This window comes from Gymnoscopelus braueri, assembly GCF_963280865.1.
Source record: "Gymnoscopelus braueri genome assembly, chromosome: 10".
Lineage (NCBI taxonomy): Eukaryota > Metazoa > Chordata > Actinopteri > Myctophiformes > Myctophidae > Gymnoscopelus > Gymnoscopelus braueri.
Window position 1 is genome coordinate 46085640 of NC_137611.1, and position 24489 is coordinate 46110128.

Below are 24489 nucleotides of genomic sequence, written 5' to 3' on the forward strand. Positions count from 1 at the left end.
TATGGATGAAAAGGGGACCGACAAAGCCTCATGTAGGCCTGACCCCCTTTTCGTCCATATATGGATGAAAAGGGGACCGACAAAGCCTCATGTAGGCCTGACCCCCTGGGTCTGGCAAAAAGCCATTTAAGCTATAACTAGGCTAAGTTTGAACTTAGTGTGAGGTGGTGCAACTGGCTCCAGTACTTTAACTCAAGAGCACATTTGACTGAGAAACTTTCACTTGAAGTAGAGTAATATTTGACCAGAAGTATCTATACTCAAGTAGGCTACTGGTGTTGAGTATTTTGTCCACCACTGCTGAATATACAGGCAGCCCTTCATGTGTGGACAACAGGCAGCATTAATGTAAAACACCACAAGGGGGCGGTGCATCACAACAGAAAACCTCTACAGGGCATCCATTTTTGTGCTGAGTTGCTGTCAGGCAGAAACCTTGCATTTCCATATTTCAACTTTTTATAGTTTTGTTGTTGCAAATCTATATGTCTGTGTCTGTGTCTGTCTGTCTGTCTGTCTGTCTGTCTGTCTGTCTGTCTGTCTGTCTGTCTGTCTGTCTGTCTGTCTGTCTGTCTACTTATATTTTGTCTTGTATTTATGTCTAATTGTAACTCAATAAACATACTTTCTTTTTTGTTTTTGCCCTTTCCGTGGTTCTTATATTGGACCTCTCTCATCCTAGAGTTTACAAACGTACAAATGGCACCAAATGGAACCAAATGGAACCAAATGGAACCAAATAGACCTTACACCCCATGGGGTGTTACGGGCCCATTTGGTTCCATTTGTACACTCTCACAGTTAAATGAACACGGTGGATCTTACTGTGTGGTTATGCATGTGGGACACGACATTACATTACATTACATTACAGTCATTTAGCAGACGCTTTTATCCAAAGCGACTTACAATAAGTGCATTCAACATAGGTAGGGAACGAAAACTACTAATCACCAGAAGTCTTAAGTGCATTTTCTGCAAAAACAAGCAACCAAGAGTATACCTAGCGCTAAGGTAAAAGTGTAATATATCAGCTACCTATTTCCTTAAACAGATGAGACAAAATAGCTAAATCAAATGAGCAGGAGCTAAAACAAATAATTGTATCGACTACACAAGATCCAATAAAACAATACAACAATAAAACAAGCGTTCGTACAACTAGTTAACAACAAGTAGGCCAGGCAAAAAGGAAGGGTAGTGTTTCCTGAAGAGGTGGGTTTTCAGCCTGCGGCGAAAGATGGGCAGTGACTCTGCTGTCCAGACATCAGTGGGAAGTCCATTCCACCACTGTGGGGCCAGAACAGAAAAAAGTTGTGACCGTGTGGATCGACCAGAAGGACCCTTGAGTGACGAGGCAGTCAGTCGCCCCGAGGTGGCAGACCGAAGTGGTCGGGCAGGGGTGTAGGCATCGACCATAGCCCGGAGGTAAGAAGGAGCTGTTCCTTTCACTGCCCTATAGGCTAGCACCAGGGTTTTAAACTGGATGCGAGCCGCTACGGGGAGCCAGTGTAGAGAACGGAGAAGGATAGTTGTGTGGGAGAACTTGGGGCGGTTGAACACCAGACGAGCCGCAGCTTTCTGAACAAGCTCCAGAGGTCTGATGGCAGATGCCGGAGCACCAGCGAGGAGGGAGTTGCAGTAGTCCAGGCGGGAGATGACAAGAGCCTGGATGAGCACCTGGGCTGCCTTCTCCGTGAGGAAGGGGCGAATCCTCCTGATGTTGTAGAGGAGGAATCTGCAGGACCGTGTCACCGATGCGATGTTTGCCGAGAACGACAGTTGATCGTCCAGGGTCACACCCAGATTCTTCGCAGTCCGAGTTGATGTCACCACAGCATTATCAATGGTGATGGCCATGTCTCGGTGCGGACAGCCCTTCCCTGGGAGGAACATCAGCTCGGTCTTGTCCAGGTTGAGCTTCAGGTGGTGCGTCGACATCCACTCCGAGATGTCAGCCAGACAAGCAGCAATGCGTGCCTCCACTTGTGTGTCAGAGGGGGGGAATGAGAGGATCAGCTGGGTGTCATCGGCATAGCAGTGGTAAGAAAAGCCATGGGAGTGGATGACAGCACCAAGAGATATGGTGTAGAGAGAGAAAAGAAGAGGACCCAGAACCGAGCCTTGGGGAACCCCGGTAGTGAGCCTGTGTGGTTCTGACACAGACCCTCTCAACATCACCTGGTAGGAGCGACCCGTCAGGTAGGATGCAAACAGGGAGAGTGCAGAGCCTGAGACACCCATCCCCTCAAGGGTGGAGAGGAGGATCTGATGGTTCGACATAGCTTTCAGTTTCACTCACACACACACACACACACACACACACACACACACACACACACACACACACACACACACACACACACACACACACACACACACACACACACACACACACACACACACACACACACACACACACCAACAACCCAGTGAGTTATTGCTTGCATTCCAATGAGCTGCACGTCTTTGTGGATAAAATGTCACCGTGTCATATTTCATCAATCAACCTGTAACAGAGCAAGGTGACACAGCAGATTGTGTCCTCCCCAGACATGTGACATGTTGCTGTTGACTGTTGAATTCAACTGAATAGAAACTTTATTGGAGAAACGGTTCAGAATGTATTTTAATGTCAATGATGTCTTAGTTTGAGAGCAGGCATCATGTAGGCACCATTATCAAATGGTGTGAATTTAATGGTGTGGAATGTTGTGACTCAAATGTGGATCTTGGACTTCATGACAACCTGTGACGTCATACAGGTACTGTATGTGATATCTATGACGTCACTGCACCTACATGTCATAGATATCACTTAAACCCCCCATTGTTGGGTGGGTGGAGTCCCTCAAGGCTCTATACTGGTGACTTTTCTGTTTTCGCTCTACATTACATATCTACAACACGGCTTGTTGATCTGTAGTAAACGTTTTCCCAGAATACGGACGCTGGCGTATAAGTGGATATGTATGTCATCATAGATATGGCATAATGAGTATCTATGACATACAGTATCTATAACATCTGATTCCAAAGTGGACATGGTTTGAGCCCATTCAGAGCCTTGTGGCTTAAAATGTTTAGTAAAATATTTCAAAACATACAATATATCGTCTGCGGCGGAAGTCTTGTATATTATCCACATCTCAACTATTTATGTTTTTATTTTGTTTTCCTAAATTAATGCCCTACTTCGTCATAATACAGTGTTACACAAAAGTAGCAGAAATAGCCGATTTACAGTACAGGCTCACAACGCATCGACGCGTTGAACCGAAAAACTACAAATGTCTATCTGAATAATGGAACAATAGAACTCCATGCATTGTCTGTCTGTCTGTCTGTCTGTCTGTCTGTTTTTTTACATACATTTTTATATCAATTTCACTTAATAGAAAAAAAATATATATTTTTCCCCAATTATTTGGGGGCCCACTTGCAATATCCTCAAGGCCCACCAGTGGGCCCCGGCCTACAGGTGGAGAACCACTGGTCTATAGTGCAATTGCAGTTAAATCCAATCGGACTTGACTCCTCCGTAAAGTCAGTTCACATCATCTTTTCCTTGTGTGTTAAAGGCATAGTATAACTCTGCCCTGCGTTTACATAACGAAGCAACACAAAATGTTTTACCCATCATTTCCCGCTACACAGCAGTCATCAGCCCCTGGAGTAGTGGTGATGTTAACCTGCAGTTTTCACTGTTTGTTTTGGTAGACGCCACAATTGCAATGTTGCAATGCTGAATTGGAACGTGGTTGCACCCTATTTTAATGACGTGACACGCACGTCGCTTAACACCTACACTACAGGTCACACATTGGACAATTGATTATGCATCTAGGCTCATTCCTATGTTAATCCACCTGGTGTGAGTCGGGAGCCTTTGTAAACTTTGTTGAGGTGTGAATTTATTTATTTTTTAAATCTATGCGTGTGCCTGCGCGTGCTCCTGGTCAAATAGGTTCCTGCACGGCGCGCAAGGCCGTCCCATGAGCAATGCAACCCTGGTAGACGCTGCCAAAATGTTACAGTTTTGAGTGAAAACACCAAAATACAGCAAGATGAAATTAATTGTATAATTTTTTTTTTAAAACCTGTATTTATTGTTTTGTTATGTAAACATAGGGCAAAGTTACATGGTATGCCTTTAAGTACAAAACTGCACACGGCACAACCGATGCCCTGGAAACACAATGGAAGTGCTCCTATAACAAGCAGTTGTTCAAAGTCATCCCCCTCCTCCCTCCACCCAAAGACAAGTCATTATAGCGTTGTGCTGCGTGCGTTGTTTTGTGTATGTCCCTGTAGACGGCGGGCTGACCCCCGTTGGCTGGAGCGATCAGCAGCACGTTGAGCCTTGACAGCACCGTGAGAGGCTGATCAATACAGACACTACTGAGAAGCAACACTTTGTACTGATGAATCAGTCGTCATAAAAATCGTTTGCTGTCGGGTGGATACTTTGTATGTTCAAAACTTCTCCTTTTGTATAATTATTTTAAAAAGAAATACAAAATAGTGAAAGTAGCCGATCTACAAGCTCACAACGCGACACGTTGTGAGCTTGTAGAAAAACAAAAACATGAAAAGTTGAAATATGGAGGAGGTTTCTGCCCGACAGCAACAAAATGCTATTTCGGCATCGAAGCGATATCAAAATAATATATTGGTTTTAGCCGATATCTTATTTTATAATAGCCTATGTATGTTTTAAAAGCTTTCGCAATGGTCAACAAGTTGTAAAAATGTTATCTACTGCTGTTCATTCAAGTTGTTTGAACTAATATTATGTGCATCAGTATGCCTAATTGTCTTCTTTCAACTCATTCCCATCAGGGGTCGCCACAGCGGATCATCTGTTTACATCTGCTTCTGTTCTTCGAGTCTTCCTAAGTCACTCCAGCCACCTGCATGCACTCTCTCACCACAACCATAAACCTCCTCTTTTGGCCTTCATCTACTCCTCTTGCCTGGCAGCTCCATCTTCAGCATCCTTCTACCAATGTACCACTCATCCCTCCGTTTCACATGTCCAAACCATCTCAACCTCACCTCTCTTTTTTTTATCCCCAGACCTTCAGCAGCTTATTTATGAATGTTTTCTTTACAAAAATGCAATTGGTCGCCTCTCACGGTGCTACGCCGCATTTAGCCACCTGTCAGATTACGATGGGTAACCAAACTAAACTACTAAAAACACCTCAGGGTCTCTATAGGCCCGCACCTGTTTTCGCTCTACACTTAATATCTTTGCTGAAAATAGCAGATCTACGAGCTCACACCATTGTGAGGTTGTAGATCTGCTATTTTCACAGAATGTTCACCTCAGTATACTAGTGGTTGAAAAGGAGCGGGGGGGAAAAGGTCATTTCTCTCTCCTCTCTCCTCATATTCACCCTGGGTAATTGCATTGAAGCACGCTGCAGTGAATGCACTTCATGTGGTATGGTTGAAGTAAGCACGTGGTTGAATTCTCCATCCGGAGAGGTTAACCTCCAAGGCTAAAAATACCAGGAGCGCCTCCGCACTTCTGTTGGGAGAAGATCCAGAAGAACTCTCCATGTTGTTTCAGATGGAGAGCATGATGACTTACGCTGCGTGCTGCATCCAGGGAGTTTTTGGGGCGATCTGTTCCTCTTTGTGATAGACTATTGCATTTTGTTTGATTTACATGGACAGCTTGGAACAGGGCGGTCCGGGATCCCTAGAGGTCCTCAGAGTTATGTGGAGAGCACCAAGCTGACAGACAGAGGAAGGGTCAAAGGTGTGGCCAGGTAATTGAGGGCAGGTGCTACTTGACCCAATTACTAAGGACACACACCTGTACCCCATGGACCAACAGGCCAAAAAGCCCTCATTTGACACACAGGGAGAGCGACATAGTGAGAGACACAGAGAGCTACATGGAGACAGTGCTTTGGCTTGGGACAGTGATATTGTTTTAACTCGGACTAAACCTGCTAAATCTGTTTTTTACAGATAAGCCGTTGAGTTACAAAGGAGACTTTTTTTGCCCCGGAATGGGAAGGTTTTTTGTTGCTTTTTCTCCCACTCCCCCTGCCCCACTATTTTGAATAAAGAAAGACTTTCTGTTGTCTTGCAACCTCTGTGCTTTTATTTTTACACCCGGGCAAGCCTCTTGTAAGCCAGGCTTCTTACTGTTACTACTGTATAGGCTAAGGCTGCCACATTTTTTGTGTGATACAAACATTTTTTGTAAGAGAATCGGAGCAGCAGGAGAGGTATTGCAGTCGCTGTACCGCACTAAAAGAGCGCTGAGCCCAAAGGCAAAGTTCTCAATCTACCGGTCAATGTTCCAACCCTCACCTACAGTATATATGGTCATGAAATGTGGGTCATGACGAAAGAACAAGATCAAAGATACAAGCTTCTGAAATGGGTTTCATTCTGGGAAGGCGCGTCCAACCCCCCCATTGCATCATGATGAAGTCAGTCGTGGCCAAATATGGAGGGATGGCGGGACGGTGGATGTGAGATAATTAATGTGAAAGATATTCACACAATGAAATAGATTCACAATAATGTGAATGGATTTACTTCCTTGGCCAATGGGCAGACAAGAATTGTGGCGAACTCCAGTGCTTTAAGAGATTAGCCACAGACACAGAAAGAGAGGCAGACACAGATGCACTGACAGACAGACAGACAGACAGACAGATTAGGTGCCACAACGTAAACAAATATAAGCAATGGGCCTCGTGCAGCAATGTTATCTTAAATTTCTCTTATATTTTCTTGTTAAGAGAAGAAATAAGAAAAGCCTACTCCAGATTTATCAACCCGTTCTTAACATCCAAATCCGTTCTTACCCAGATGTGCTGAATCCCACTTGATTTTAAATTAGGCAACGTCCATAGGTAACGCGCCCTAAACACCATATAAGGGCAGTTTTTGAAGATCCGGATATGGATCTGTGGATACAGTCTTCTTGCTAATTCAAATAGTAATATCAACATGAAGTTCACGTTTTTCTTTTTTTAAATGCCCTACTGGGTTTTCTGATGTTATATATTGTCAGAATCTTCTTGGTTTGCATGTGTTTATGTGCTAAAGAGACAGAAAGCTTTTTCACCATGCAATGTAATTCAATGAGGACATTTTTTTGATTATCACTTTCTGATCAATGTTGAAGAACCACTCTACCTGTTGTATGTGATGAAGTAGAAATTTAAATTGATGTTATTTCTTATAGTATTGACACTGGGGATATCAAAAACCCAGCAATGGCAAAACATGAAAATGTTTTATGCTGTAAATCGCATGTAATCTCCTCCAGGGTATTATAGTTATAATTGGGATCAATGGACCAATAGTATTTTTTAGCCCATGAGTTATATTAATCCAATCAAATTACTCTCAAACATATCATATACATTTAATTAAATTTAATTAAAATTAAAATTTCTCTAATTTCAAATGTTTTCTCGCATTGGACAAACAAAATGTGTGGACTGTGTTAAGAGTGCTCTCGACCACTCTTAAGAGTTAAGTGTTCTTACTTAAGAGAAAAGCTAAAATAAGAAAACTTCTGAATTCAGATAAGAACACAATAAGCTAAAGAATGCTAGTTAGGAACAAAATAAGAGAAAATCTGTTATTTTATCGCTTCCTGTATATATATATATATTCTTTGATAGGCTACAGTTTATGCCTTGATATGTTTTTATCTCCCCTTCAAAATGTGTTTTTTTCTTTGTCACGTTTCATCACATTTTATACGTACAAAATTAGCCCTCAAACAAAGACACTCGACTTCACGACTCTTTTTTTACCTGCTGTTGAGAAATGAACCTCTAAGAGCGCCTGAAAAAAAGAAGACAGTCATTTGTAATGTTTGTAGTTAGCCTGAGCAGGATAAATTAACTGAGCATAACTCCCAATTATGATAAAGATAATTCAACGTGTTTGGAGTTTAGTGGGGGGGGGCTTCCAACAGGAAATAATTTCCCCGGGGCGCTGTTCTCCTTTAAAGCTTTACTCCTGTGCAAAAAAAAAGGGAAATACGTTTCCGTCCATCTGTCGCGGTGCCGTGATGCTAATTGAAAAAGCTGAAAGCTCCGCTTTTGCATTCAAACACAGCCCTGTTGACATTTGCAGGCAGCCTGTTCAAAATGAGACGCTACATTAATCTGGTTAATAATACGATGGCAACGCAGTCAGTCACTGCCTGGGCTGAGAGTAGGCCTAGTGATGGACAAAGAATACTCAAGTATTCCAAAGTACAAATGACATTCTCCTTTTTTTTATTATTATGAACGCATTGCTGTATTTAAATGTAGAACATTTCCAAAAGAAGGAGGGAAAAAATAAATGTTCAGATATTTTCAAAAATACTGAAAATAGCAGATCTAAGCTCACAACGTGTCGATCTGCTATTTTCGCTCTATTCGAAATAGGGCTTACAATAAGTGGTTAATTCATAATATATTGTTGTAGCTATACAGTTTGTGTCCCATAAGAATCCCCTCCTAGAAATGTAGTGGAGTCAAAAGTACAATATTTCTATTTGAAATGTAGCGTTTCAAATAGAAAGTCATCATGAGCTTGAATGTTTTTTGTTTTACTTTGCAGTACTCAAGTAAAGTACTTATTTACTGTCCACCATTGGCGGAAAGGTGTGTTCTAGTGGCTCGGGTTCGATCGCTGGCTCCTCCTGGCTTTATTTCAAAGTGTCATTGAGCAAGACAGTGAAACCCTGGTTGGTGCCTTGCATGACGTTAGGGAATGTGTGTGTGTGTGTGTGTGTGTGTGTGTGTGTGTGTGTGTGTGTGTGTGTGTGTGTGTGTGTGTGTGTGTGTGTGTGTGTGTGTGTGTGTGTGTGTGTGTGTGTGTGTGTGTGTGTGTGTGTGTGTGTGTGTGTGTGTGTGTGTGTGTGTGTGTGTGTGTGTGTGTGTGTGTGTGTGTGCGTGCGTGCGTGCGTGCGTGCGTGCGTGCGTGCGTGCGTGCGTGCGTGCGTGCGTGCGTGCGTGCGTGCGTGCGTGCGTGCGTGCGTGCGTGCGTGCGTGCGTGCGTGCGTGCGTGCGTGCGCACACATAGTTTAATTTGAAGGATCAAAAGTAAATCAGTATCTGTTCATTACACTGCAAACGAATGAAAAATGATTTGCCGTAAAAAAAAAATGTATACGTTGAAACCTGGTGATTTTGGCCCAAAGATGCCTCCAGTACAATGCTTCTCTTCTGTGCGCTGGTTGTGTGTTCAAATAATAATGGAAATATCATGAAATACATATTATGAAAAGACAGAAAAATCATCAGGTGAGTATCTCATGAGTTCTTCTTGGGTCTGGTCTTTTATAAATCGTCAGTGTGAGGTGGAAACCTTGTATGTCCAAAACCATTACTTTACAGGAAGTGGGGGAAACAATTACCTGTCTTCCAAATGGATCCGATGCAGTTATTATTTAGTTACCAGCTCTTGTTAACTTTTCATTGGTTCAATATTTATAAAACCCACAGACACACTTAATCACTTTCACTTTCAACATAAAAAATATAGAAAGTAGCTGATCTAGATCTGCTATTTTCCCTACTTTAGTGCAACACTACTATTGACGACCATGCAGTCCTATGCAACGGTTAAAATGCAATTTAGATTATTTAGACAGATGCCAGGTTCATTTGTTAACCTGGCATCCTATAGTTTCTATAGTTTTAATGTACAGATTATTATCTTTTTTTTCGATATTATACTGTTTAGACTGGTGCTACAGTAGGTTCTTGGTTTACCGATCCTATAGATTAGGCTACTGATGCACTACACTGTCTCTATGCATTTAATGCATGTGTTTACCTTGCTTACTGTAAGTCGCTCTGGATGAATTGTAAATTGCAAGTGGGGCATTCATTTACAAGTAAACATAAAAAAGTCGAAACATGGAGATACAAGGTTTCTGCCCGACAGCAGTGGGACTGGTCTTTATAAATGAATGTCGACTCTGTCGGGTGAAAACCCAAAAGTTACTTTTCAGGATTTAAAAAAAAAATACTTTTCAGGATTCAAATAAAAAATGTTTCAAAAGTAGCAGATCTACAAGCTCGAAACGCGTCCCTTCGTGCCGCTTTTCAAGCTTGTAGATCTGCTACTTTTGATGTTTTTCTGTGACACTGCAGTGTGATCAAGTAGGGCGTTCATTTACGAAGAGACACAAAAAGCCTGACGGCAACAACGTGTTTGTTTGGGACAAATGGTTTGAATCCAGCCTGGTGGTGTCATGCTCTATTGGCTGACCAATCAGGCGGCCAAACAGGGCTTATTGCCAAAAAAAAGGAAAGGAAAAAGAGAGACAAAAAAAAATGAAGATTTTTCCCTTGAGGCAAGTTCACCTCTGCACAAGGTCAAACTGTCTGTCTGTCTGTCTGTCTGTCTGTCTGTCTGTCTGTCTGTCTGTCTGAATTTACGTCTGAATTTACGTCTGTCTGCATCTCTGTGTGTGTGTGTGTGTGTGTGTGTGTGTGTGTGTGTGCGTGTGTGTGTGTGTGTGTGTGTGTGTGTGTGTGTGTGTGTGTGTGTGTGTGTGTGTGTGTGTGTGTGTGTGTGTGTGTGTGTGTGTGTGTGTGTGCGTGTGCGTGCGTGTATTTGTGCACACGCTAGAGTGTGTGTGTGGGCTGTAAGTGGTGAAGGTGCCCGCTGTCACTTCATGTCTCTGAGGGGCTTATGGGTAAAAAATAATCCAAAACGTCTGTGCCCAGGTCTGCATGTTTGGCCTGTATCAGCCTTAATCCGCCCCCCCCCACACACACACACACACACACACACACACACACACACACACACACACACACACACACACACACACACACACACACACACACACACACACACACACACACACACACACACACACACACACACACACACACACACTGACAGACCCCCACCACAAGGGGGGTAGGTCCTTTCCAATGAGCTCACATCCAAAACAGATGGAGAGCAGGGGACCCCCCAAATTAATGATTTTGGCAGCAGAATCCCATCTAAAAATATTTAGCAGATATTATAAATGTTTCACTTGTTATTTTTATTTTATTTTTATAGCAGATCACAAGCTCACAACGTGACGCACCATGACACATTGTGAGCTCATAGATTGGCTATTTTGAAGTATATGTGGGTTAAAGTGTTTAGACTGATTTTGATGCTATATTAAGGATAGTACCCCCTGATGTAGAGGTCTGTGGTACAACAGTGAAACTTGTGAACTGGTAGATACAGTACGCTATTTCAGAAAATATTTGAGGTATTTTTTACAGTACTTTACGTGAGTATTTCCATTTATTCATTTATGTTCTACTTTATACTTCTACACCCGCTATGTCTCAGAGGCAGATATTGTACTTTTTTACTTTTACAGATTTACATTATTAATACAAAACCTACATGAACTGACTTGTGGACTTATGATGTAGTATTATTATACTGTAGGTTAATCTACCCAGCAGCACATACAGTATACAGTAATTAAAACAAGTAAGACGCGCGAACGCGGTAAGCGAACGAAAAAAAAAAAAAAAAGAATGAAAAAAAATATTTTAAAAAAAGTAACCAATAAAAAAATTATTTAAAAAAAAATAAATAATCTGCGTTAAAAGGAGCATCTTAGAAAAATACAAATTCACAAAAAAAAAACTTGGAATGTTTTTGAACAATTCAACAAAGTGTTTGAAGTGCCTGTTTCACCCACTTCCGGGGGGCGGAGCCAAAATCCGAGCCCGATGTATTTGTTCGTAGACCCCCACTTAGGGGGGGTAGAAAAAGTTTGGGAGCGATTCGGGCACTTTTCATTTAACATGGGGTTTCAATGGGGAGTTTTTAGGAGCCTTCTCCGGGGCGTGGCTTCCGGGGGAAGGGGCGGGCTTAAACGCAACCTTGACAGGTGTGTTCAGTTTTCAAAGACCTTTCATTTGATGTATGGTACGTCTAAATTGGACATTTACTTATCTCAGAGGAGCTGCACACAGGCAGTGCACACAGGCAGTGCACACGGAGACACAGAGACACAGAGACACAACCCAAGCAGGGTTACATAGTAAGCTCCACTTGGTCGGAGGCGCGGCTTCGCCGCGCCTCCTCCCGCGTTCGCAATCAGCCCCACCTTTACCAGCTGCGACATTCAAGTGATGAACACATTAATCACAATTATTTTGATCAATGTTGAGATCAAAAATATTTATCACGATTATTCATTGCGTTTAACAAAAATATTGTTATTGCTCTTTCACATAACACTAACTTTCACATTCATGTGGTGCTATACTGTACATTCCGGCTATAATGCACATATTTTTTTAATCAAAATAAAATGGATCCTCCTTATTCACCTATTGTAAATTCTGTGCAAATCAGTTGCTTTCATTGTGCTACATTCCTACCAATCAACACATCAATGAATGTCAATAATCAGACGATCATGTTCATTTAGTTGTGGAAAGCCCAAAATCCTGATCCTGATTAAAAATGCAATTCATTGTGCAGCCCTAATGCTTGTGATTGTGAAATGGGACATTCTGTATGATTGTGTACATTTAATAGAGTATTTCTACATAGTGATATTTATACTTTCACTTACCTAAAAATAAATAAAGACATCTAGTAGCCTACTGCTTCCACCACTGCTAGAGGGGTAAAAAATATATATCACAAATATATCTGTCACTGTCAGGCAAAAGCCTTGTATCTCCATATTTCAACTTATGTTTTTTCATAAATGAATAGGCTACCCTACTTCATCTACAAGACGGTCACAGTCACACAAAAGTAGTGAAAATAGACGATCTACAAGCTCAGTGAGCTTGTAGATCGGCTATTTGCGAATAGTTCTTTTTTTTCCATATCTTGAAAAGTAGCCTAACTTTCCACCCGACAATGGCGATATTTTTCAGGTCCATGACACCAGTTCCCCAGCCTTCAGGCTGCATCTCATTATCCTATAAGTTCAAAATTCATGAGCCATATCTTCTCACGTGAAAAGAAAAAAAGAAATCTGGTATGAAACAGCGAGTGCCTGAATCCAAATCCTCTCCTCACACGGAGTCAGTGGTGGAAAAAGTACTCAGATGTTTTATTTACGAAAAAGTATCAATACTGCAATGTAGAAATACTCTGTTACGAATAAGTCCGGAATTCTAAATTTACTTGAGTAAAAGTATTGGTACTTAAAGTACCAAAAGTAGAAAGTACTCAAATGTATAAAAAACGTTTGAAAATAGCAGATCTACAAGCTCACAATGCGTTGCATTGCAATGCATTGTGAGCTTGTAGATCAACTATTTCCAAATGGCCGAAATGTATATAGGGCTGAAGTGGTTAATGCATGTTTTATGATAATAATCAAAATCTACAAAATAACTAGTAGCCTAACTAAAGTTTTCAAATAACTGTAGTGGAGTAAAAGTATATTATTTGCCTCCGAAATGTAGCGGAGTAGAAGTAAAGAATAATGAAAATTGGAAATACCTCAAAATTGTACTTAAGTACAGTAATTGAGTAAATGTACTTAGTTACTTTACACCACGGCACGGAGTCATATCACTGTCAAAGTCGTCTGAAGGTCAAACATGTCAGCCATCCAGCTGCTCCTTGGATTTTTACCCTGAGGGCAACACCAGGCCAAGGCATCGTGTTCTGAAAGCACAATAACACTTCTTGAACGGGTTTTTTTTGTCAGGCAAAGGGCCCCTTAGCTGAGAGAGAGATGAAGCAGGGACCCCCATACTACATTGTATAACACGTTGCAGATTCAACTTTTTCATAGATTTTCATAGATAGCTTCATAGACTTGCTTGACAGCACTGTCATCAGTGTTGTGTCAATTAAATGTTTTTTAACACATTATCTTTACTATTAGGGATTTTCTGTGGTTAAAATAAGTGTTCAATATCTCTATACTCTGATAGTTATCCTTTTAGCTCAAATGTCTGACTGTACCTCGTGCTGTTTACATTCCTGTCTAATAAAGTGTTCAATCAATCCATGTCTCTCCAGCTCTTTATTACACAGAAAATGCATTTTCAGGTCGGGATACCAATCAGGATAGAGTGTTGTGAGCTTGTAGATCTGCTATTTTCAATACTTCTTAAAATTATTATTTTCCCTCTAATTAGCAGATTCATTTATACTTTTATGGAATTCTTTTGAAATAATAATAATTAAGTTTTATTAGTGTAAACCTAACTCTCAAACAACCATTTATCCTTTGAGGACCAGGAAAATCGTCCTAAATGTCTGTTTCTCAAATTCTACTATACAGTATTGGTTTTCACAGAATAATAATACTATAATAAGCGCGTGCGTGCACGCACGCACGCACGCACGCACACACACACTCACGCACGCACGCACGCACGCACGCACGCACGCACGCACGCACGCACGCACGCACACACACACACACACACACACACACACACACACACGCTGTGGCGCCCACAATCGATCGACCCGCTGTGTGGTTCGAAAGATCAAAGCTTACCAATGCAACTTTTATTGATCTAAACCTCACACACGTTATGGAGTCAATTCACTGCTGAGCCGCCAGAAACCACTTCATTCACTGTACATCATCATCAAATACATAGAAACCAGTTTGTGTGTGTGTGTGTGTGTGTGTGTGTGTGTGTGTGTGTGTGTGTGTGTGTGTGCGTGCGTGCGTGCGTGCGTGCGTGCGTGCGTGCGTGCGTGGCTGCCCGACAGCGACAATATGAGATGAGATCCACAGGGATAGACCCTGTCTTATTTAGCATAATTATCCGATCTACAAGCTCAGTTGTGAGTTTGTAGATCGGCAATTTTTTACAAAGAAATTTGCTGTTAAGGGGGAAAAGGGAGCCGAGCTAGTATAGAGCCCTGCGGGATTCAAGTACAGTATATCAGTATATAGGGCTAACTGTCTTTCTCAGGGGCATTAACTTAAACGTTACTGTAACCGGGTTTGAACCTGTGGTCTTTCTGGTACGGGGTGCTGACACCAACCACCAACCTACCATCCCTTTAACCACTTAAACCCTATATGGTTGACCGCAGTCCCTCAGGGCTCTCTACTAGTGTCTTTTCTGTTATTGCGGGGAAAGCTTTAGCTGAAAATAGCAGATTGACAAGCTCAACGCGACGCATTATGAGCTTGCCGATCAGCTATTTTCAGCTTGTCACTGTCGGGCAGAAGCCTTGTATCTCCATATTTCAGCTTTCTTTTTAATGTTTGTTTTTTCTTTTTGTAAATTAATGCTCAATTTTGTCGTATGACAGTGTTCCGCAAAAGCAGTAATAATAGCAGATCTACGAGTTTACAATGTGTAAGCGAGCTTGTAGATCTGATATTCTCGTTACTGTTTTACATTTGTGAAAGCGAAAGTGGTTAAGTGTGTCCGTGGATTTTATGAATATTGAACAGATGAAAAGTATTAACAAGAGCTTGAGACTAAATAATAACTAGCCTACATTGGATCCATTGGAACAGTTTTTTTTTTATTTCTTCCAGTTCCTATTAAAGTAATGGTTTTGGACATACAAGGTTTCCACCCGACAGCAACGATCCTAATAACCATATCTCCTGCAGTTACTGAACCTATAGGAGACTGAACTTCCAATGTCACAACTTTATCGTTCTGTCTAATATCACGTTTACGAGCTGACATTTTCGATTGCCACATTAAACTGATTAACGTGGCATTTATGTATTTTTTATGGCTGGTAAATTTTATGAACTTACATGTCTTATTCATTTTTGTTTTATTTTTTACAGTGCATCGGCTGCAAGGGCAAGCGGTGCACAGGGTGCACAGGGTGCGTGTGCGTGCGAATGTGTGCGAGTGTGTGTGTGCGTGTGTGTGTGTGTGTGTGTGTGTGTGTGTGTGTGTGTGTGTGTGTGTGTGTGTGTGTGTGCGCGTGTGCGTGTGTGTGCACATGTGCACGTGCATGTGTACATGCACTGTGGGGTTGGGGTTGCGTTTGCCTGGGTTATTAAAACATTATTACAGTCATTTGTCTATGTCAACTGTACAGTATGTATAAAATGACCCCCTCACCACTTCACTGCAGTTTCCAATAGAACAATATTATTGCACATTTACACAGTAGTGTAAAGTACATTCACTCAAGTAAAGAAGTGCAATTTCAAGGTACTTTTGACTTTACTTGAGTATTTCCATTACTTTTTGCTTCACTACAGTCTACAATCTCAGAAGCAAGTTTAACTTTTTACTCAAATAGATTTACTTAGCTTTAGTTAGTTACATTGCAGATTCAGATGATTCATTTCTATTTAGATAATCAAATCTTCAAAATGTTTCGAAAATAGCAGATCTAGAAGCTCACAATGCATCGTGAGCTTGCCTTGTAGATCAGCTATATTCAAATATCTGAAGCATAAAATAGGCGACTGCGTCCCGAGAGACTTCCTATGAATATCACAAACAGGATAAGTGACAAAGCGCAGCCCTGGCAGAGATCGACCCCCACGAGGATGAATCTGTTTTTACTGTCGAGCACATGGACACTTGTCTCGTTTTGGGTGAACAGAGATTGGATGGCACCTCGCACAGTATCTCCCTGGGGACCTGGTCATATGCCTTCTCCAAATGCACAAAACTCATGTGGACCGGATACTCCCAGGTCCTCTCCAGGATCCCTGCAAGAGCAAAGAGTCGGCCCATTGTTCCACGGCCAGGACGAAATCTGCATTGTTCCTCCTGGATCTGAGGTTAGAGTATTGGCCAGATCCTCCTTTCCAATACCTTGGGCTAGACTTTCCCAGGGAGGCTGAGTAATGTGCTGCCGCTATAATTGGCACACACCCTCTGGTACCTCTTTTTGAAAAATGGCACCACCACCCCGGTCTGCCACTCCTCAAAACCAGGTCTGTCTACAGGCTTCCCCGGCTGTCTAATCCGACTCACCACCACATGGTGATCAGTTTACAGTTGAAAAACCTAACAAAAAACACACTAATCATTCAATTATTGTGGAGTCATGAGACGAAGAAACCCAAAGTCACACAACTCAGCGGTGCTATCATAACCTAACCAAAATCCAGCATAGACCGTCTGGGTGAATGTGGTCTGGACTCTGTGGAGGAGAGTCATGGTGTCAGAGACGCTGAAGAAGGAGAGAGTACCTGCACTGTGATCCAGGTACACTCCCACTCTGGAGGACACACGGCCTGGGATTTTAGTTTCAATGCCTCCGTGTCTGAAAACGTAATGTCCATTACAACACTGTGAAGACCAAGATTTATCATTGTATCCAAATCTACTTGTGTCATTACTCATCCCTGTTCTGCTGATATCTTTATATGAGACTGCCATGTCAACATGGTGTCCACTCCACTCCACCTCCCAGTAACAGCGTCCAGTCAGACTCTCTCTACTCATAACCTGATGAAATGCAGTGAATCTCTCTGGATGACGAGGATATGTGTGTGGTTTGTTCATCCATGTTACTTTTCTGTTCCGCTTAGACAGAGACAGGTATTCATGTGCTGTGTTTGGATCCAGTGTGATTGGACATGAATATTGTAAGAACTCAGCTCTGGTCTTAGGTTCTGGTAGTGCTGACAGTAAAACATCCATTCTATTCACTTTCTCCGAGATGTTTTCCCCTTCCTCTTTAAGAATGACCTCTAGTTTGTCCCTCATCCTTGACACAGTCACAGCCACATCTTCAAAGTATCTCAGAGGACGGACATTGCTGCTGACCGCGTGTGTAGATTCAGTGATCCTTGAGAGGGAGGTGGAACTGTGTAGAAAATGGATGTGATCCTCTATGTTTGCGAGCTTCTCCTGCCTCCTCCTCAGGTCAGTAACCTCCTGCTCCACACACTTCCTCAGTTCTTCAGCACGACTCACTTTACGTTTCTGCTGGTCTCTGATCAGCTCCTTCAACTCGGATCGTCTCCTCTCAATGGAATTGATGAGCTCAGTAAAGATGGTGTAGCTGTCCTCCACTGCTCTATCAGCACAGTGATTGATAGACCCGACCTCCTGATGAAGCACCCTCACGTCTTTCTCTCTCTCCTGGATTCTCTGCTGGATGCAGATGTTCTCCTGAAGCTCGTTGGAGGCTTTGACCAGCTTGTGATTCTTAAAGGCAGGAGATTGATAGTGAGGCTGGAGGTGAGTGTCACAGTAAGAGACCAGACACTGAAGACAGGTCTTGACTGATTTCTGTTTTCTACCAGTGCAGAAATCACAGGCCACATCCCCAGGTCCAGCATAGCAGTGATCAGGAACAACAACTTGTAGCTCTGTCTTCTTCAGGCTCTCCACCACCTCAGCCAGCATGTTATTTTTGGTCAGAACAGGTCTTGGGTTGAATGTCTGTCTGCACTGTGGACAGCTGAATCTCCCTCTTTGATCATCCTGATTCCAGTATCCCTCAATACACTTACTGCAGTAGTTGTGTCCACAGAGAACACTCACTGGATCCTTCAGTAGATCCAGACAGATAGAACAACAGAAATGTTCCTGGTCTAGTTGAACCCCTTGCTGTGCCATCTTACAGCTGACTTCGTCTGATTAACTGTTCTCCTAATTTAAACTTTTCATTGAAATGCTACAGGCAGGCCTAAGTTATATTTAGTTTTTTTGACGATTCACTTTAAATGACAATTTAGATGTGATGACATTGCTTGATGTCATGAAGTCATATCCTTCCATAAATTACGCAAATCTTTGCGCCAGCCTTTCAATACATGTACGTGTGAGTGAGCGAGCGAGCATGTGTGCGTGCATATTATCTGTAATATGCGTATCTAGAGAACGGTTTGACCGATCGACTTCAGACTAGCCGTGTGTATCGGGGAGAACCCAGGGGAGTGTGATGCCTGGTGGGAATTCGGTCCGATCAGCGGTTCTCTAAGGGATATTGCACTTAGCACTCTGACAATGGGTACAACGGGTATAGTGTTCATTTTTACAGCAAATTCTGATTTAGTTTTAAGGTCCTTACACACCGGGGCGTTTTTTTCATGCGAATAATACTTTTTTTAAAAACCTTATAAAGTCAATGCAAGCGAAAAAGCGTCTTTTAATTATTCCGAACGAGTCCGAATTTTGCGTATATTCGCATATTCGCCGGTGTGTAACCGCCTTTAGTCTTTTGAATAACACATCATTTAGTTTTAGTCCCATTTTAGTCTTCTGAAATTGTTTAGTCTTAGTCTAGTCTTAGTCGACTAAATATCAAAACCGTAGTCTTTTAGTATTTTATTCTTTTAGTCTTAGTCAACAAAATTAACACTGGCGAAGGGGTATGCATCACGAATGGGCATCGCACTATTATCTATAATCAACAGTGCAATGCCTACTCGGAATGCACACCCCTTCGGTATACTATAGTGGAATATACTACTACATGAATTAAACTGTGTTATGACAGCATGTCACATTTTCTTTAAATGCATACAAGCATGTACTATGCCCTTCCCATGAAGTCCGATATTCTGAAAGCATACAGCATCAATCAGATGAACATTTGGCAAAACACTAGAGTGATATTATTTTATGTCTTGATGTAAAGGAACTGTTCTACATTAACCAATGAACTAATCACGTGTATTGAAAAGCTTGTCGATTTTCTCTATACGCTGGCAAGCATGCAAGCCATTCTCAAATGTACGCTTTGGATATCTACAAGCATGCAGAAACGACAGGATGAACATCCGGGAAGACACGCCCAAGCAGTGTCTTGATATCTTGATATAAAGGAATTATACTACAATAGTGAACTATTGTGTATCGACAAGCATGACGATTTCCTCTATTATGTTCTATAAATGCCTATAAAATTTAGATTCTATTAATTCCACAAATCTTTGTGTGTCTATGTTTATCTGTGCTTCGCTCTTGCTTAAATATGCCCAAATATGGAGATGACTGATGTAATCAATATGACGTCAGTCTTGACCAAACATGGAGTTCAGACACTTTCGTCAAGATAAAGCATTTATTTAAAACGATATTGCATTCAGTTTAGTGGCGTGAGTCTGCTCCTGTGATGCTCAGATTATCTGCACAATCATGACGCATAATATGAGACCACTAACCCCCTGAGGCAGACCCTAAGATACAGAGATATTATGAATATGACATTGAACCCTTCAAGGTTATATGTTAGGATAGATACAGATATAACATCATACAATCCACAGAATCATACATCTAACATACTGAATAACTAACTGCCACAAGGATGAGGCTGGGGAGGTGGAGAGTTTGACCACTGCCAAGCTAGCTACAGGAACGGTACTGTGACCTACACTGAGCATGTTGTATGAAGAGTGAACAGTGATCTGATTTATATATTGTGTTAATGATGATAAGATAATCAGAAAGTGTTGATCATAAGCGTTGCCACTTGAACGATAGAAGATTCAAGGAGGTCTCTGTTGTCTTGTACAGGAAGGAACATAAGAGTACAGATAATTTGTGTTTTTCAGACATTGTGGCAGCATTAGTATTTTATTTAAGTCAACATAGCAGTCTACTTTCTTTTAGAAGCTGAGAATGTTGTCCATGAGGAAAAAAAAAGAAAAACACTAATCATAAAGAAATTATTGTGGAGTAGAGACGAACAAAAGTCCCGAAATCTACTTGAAGACACGCAACTCAACAGTGCTATCATAACCTAACCAAAATCCAGCATAGACTGTCTGGGTGAATGTGGTCTGGACGCTGTGGAGGAGCGTCAACGGGTCAGAAATGCTGTAGAAGGACAGAGTACCTGCACTCTGATCCAGGTACACTCCTACTCTGGACGACACACGACCTGGGATTATAGAATTAATGTTTCTGTGATTGAAAACATAATATCCTTTACAACACCGTAAAGACCAAGATTTATCATTGCCTCCAAATCTACTGTCATTATTTATCCCTGTCCTGCTGATATCCCTATATGAGACTGCTATATCAACACTAAATCCTCCCCACTGTACCTCCCAGTAACAGCGTCCAGTCAGACCCTCTCTACTCAGAACCTGATGAAATGTAATGAATCTCTCTCGGTGATGAGGATATGATTGTTGTTTGTTCATCCATGTTACTTCTCTGTTCTCTTTAGACAGAGACAGGTGTTGATGTACTGTGTTTGGATCCAGTGTGATTGGACATGAATATTGTAAGAACTCAGCTCTGGTCTTGGGTTCTGGTGTTGATGATAGTAAAACATCCACTCTGTTCACTGTCTCTAAGATGTTTGTCCCTTCCTCTTTAAGAATGACCTCTAGTTTGTCCCTCATCTTTGACACAGAAACAGTCACATTGTCAAAGTATTTTGAAAGATGGACATCACTGACTTTGTATGTAGAATCACTGATCCTTGAGAGGGAGGAGTAACTGTGTAGAAAATTGATGTGATCCTCAGTGTATGAGAGCTTCTCCAGCTCAGCAAGTCTCTTCTTCAGATCAGTAACCTCCTGCTCCACATGCTTCCTCTGTTCTTCAGCTCGATTCACTTCACGTTTCTGCTGGTCTCGGATCAGCTCCCTCAACCCACATCGTCTTCTCTCAATTGAAGAGTTGAGCTCAGTAAAGATGGTGTCACTGTCCTTCACTGCTCTATCAGCACAGTGATTGATGGACTCCACCTCCTGGTGAAGCACCTTCATGTCTTTCTCTCTCTCCTGGATTTTCTGCTGGATGCAGATGTTCTCCTGAAGCTCTGTGGATGCTGTGACCAGCTTGTGATTCTTAAAGGCGAGAGATTGATAGTGAGGCTGGAGGTGAGTATCACAGTAAGAGACTAGACACTGAAGACAAGTCTTCACAGATTTCTCTTTTCTCCCAGTGCAGAAATCACAGGGCACATCTCCAGTCCCAGCATAGCAGTGTTCTGAAGGTCCAACTTGGAGCCCCGTCTTCTTCAGGCTCTCCACCACCTCATCCAATACATTATTTTTCTTCAGAACAGGTCTTGGGCTGAATGTCTGGCAGCACTGTGGACAGCTAAATATCTCTTTTTGATCCTCGTCATTCCAGTATTTCTCAATGCACCTACGGCAGTAGTGGTGACCACAAGGAACAGTCACTGGATCCTTCAGGAGATCCAGACAAATGGAACAACAGAAATGTTCCTGGTCCTGTTGAACTGCTTGCTGTGCCATTTTGCAGCGGACTGTCTGGCAAAATGTGTTACTGAACAACTTTCATCAAAATACAAATGTTCATTACATGCTCAATGTTTATTCGACGATTCACTTTAAAGGACAATTTGATTGTGATGATGATATCACAATGTGACATCATTGTGTGATGATGTCATTAAAGGCCAATACAGCCTCCTTCCGACGTTGGAAAAATTGATCTTCCGGTTCGTACAGGCTTTCCCAACTAGTTGGGTCAGTCAGGACATCTGAGGTCTGAAAAAAGGTTCTGAGACCCCCCATCTGAAGTTTGGAATGACGTCAATTTAGTTACTAGCGGTTGTACAGAAAAGACGATCCAGCCGATATGGCCATATACTGTATAGGCACATGGAGATCCAGTTGTCCAGAACCGCAAATCTGTCCGATCTACAGTTCGGGCCGCTACGTGGCCCTCACACCTTCACACCTACGCCTCACCGCCGATCCGACCAATATCCAGTTGTCCAGAACCAGCTATCTGTCCGATAGAGAGTTCGGGCCTCTACGTGGCCCTCACACCCACGCCGCCCGCCGATCCGACCAATATGTCTGGGGATTTGTCAGAGTAACCATTGTACCTGTCAGTCCTTGTCCCTTTTGTGCCCATATATGGAGATTCCTGATGTCATCAGTATTTGCCCATATGGGCATGCCCCTTTTTGTGCACATACATGGAGCTGACTCGTGGTTTGCTTATGGTTATGTTGTCATAGTGACGTGGCTGTGGTTTGTTTATGTTGTCATAGTAACGTGGCCGCGGTTTGTTTATGTTGTCATAGTGGCTGTGGTTTGTTTATGACTGAGTCAGAATGACGTCAGAGCTCAGTAAAGATTGTGTCAATGTCCTTCACTGCTTTATCAGCACAGTGATTGATGGACACCACCTCCTTTTGATGGACCCCACCTTGATTGATTGATGGACTCCACCTCCGGCCGGCCCTCCCATTAGCCAATTTAATATAGGATATCACCTCCCTTTCTGAAGAAAAGTTCGGACGTCGGAAGGAGAATGTATTGGCCTTTAGTCATGTTCTTTGTGTATCTAGAGAACTATCTGAACTTCAATCTCGGCGTGTGCATCAGCGAGGACCAGAGGGAGTGGGGTGCCCAGCGTGAAGCTGGATGGATCGGCGGTTGTACAGAACAGCCAATCCAACCAATTGATGACATCAGGGATCACCATATATGGACATAACAGGACAAATATCTATGAGCATACATGGGACACAGTGAGTGAGCGAGCGAGTGAGCGTATCTCGTGAACTGTTCGACCGATTGACTTCAAACTTGCTGTGTGCATCCCATATCAGGAGATCCCTCATGTCATCAATATGATTTCATAGTACTTGATGCCATAAACCTTCCTTCAGGTACAATGGTAATGGGTACTGCACTGACGACAGGTATTGCATAACCGAAGGGCATGCATTCCAATGGGTTAACAACAGTGATTCTCAAACATTTTAATTTAAATGATTTATTTATTGAATCAATCTCTGGGACCTCAACCAATCTACACTGTAAAATGCTCTGCGTTAATAAGCTGTGTCTGAGTTACAGACCATTTGGTTTGATCATTTCGTTGGGGTCCCACTGGAACCCCCTCATTGGCCACCAGGGGTCCCCGGACCCCATATTGAGTACCAGTGATCTATTAAATTCCTACGTGTGTGTGCGTGCATCATGGACTTTGAGAATCATGACACCCTACTCAACAACATCGTTATGTACAGGCAGGCCAATGGGGGTCAAAGTATTGTCACCCATTTTCAACCAATCTTCATATAAGTGGTCCTCACTGATGCTCATGATAATATGGTACCATTTTTGTCTGCTGTGTCTCAGGAGAGCTGTGGACAGTTCAGAAACCCGCCTACCAGTGACATCATCGATGGGGAATCCAGGTTAATAGAAATGGCAAACTATTCTATTCCTGGAAAGATAGCATGCTATAATGGAAGCCATTGTTTCCGGGTTAATAAAAAAATAAAATACAAAATTGAAAGTAATTTTAAAAAAAAAACCTGCCCAACGATGAACTGTCCACAGCCCGCCACAGAATCACACCATATTGTCATGAGTATTAGTGAGGACCACTTATATGAAGATAGGTTGAAAATGGGTGAAGTCTTCTTATAAGTACTTTGTCCACCACTGTGAACCAAAGAGACCCAGCTTTTTTGCAACCTTTATTGTGAAGTTTTGTGAGTCTAAATAAAGACTGAGGATTGCACAGTGTAGATTGGGGTCCCAGAGATTAAAAAAAAAACATAATATGGGGGTCAGTGGCCTAATGCAAATCCAACTGGGGTTGCTTGAAATTCAGGGGATTGTGAATCACTGTA

The 24489-nt window shown here is 42.2% G+C and overlaps 1 protein-coding gene across 1 annotated transcript; it reads right to left on the bottom strand.

The window, feature by feature from the left end:
- Positions 1-16979: 16979 nt before the first annotated feature.
- LOC308093622 (E3 ubiquitin/ISG15 ligase TRIM25-like) lies at positions 16980-22123 on the bottom strand (the record flags this gene model as incomplete). Its single annotated transcript, XM_080439954.1, has 2 exons — positions 16980-18035; positions 21317-22123. The coding sequence occupies 2 exons, from the start codon at positions 22121-22123 to the stop codon at positions 16980-16982; spliced, it is 1863 nt and encodes a 620-aa protein (XP_080296080.1).
- Positions 22124-24489: the final 2366 nt, after the last annotated feature.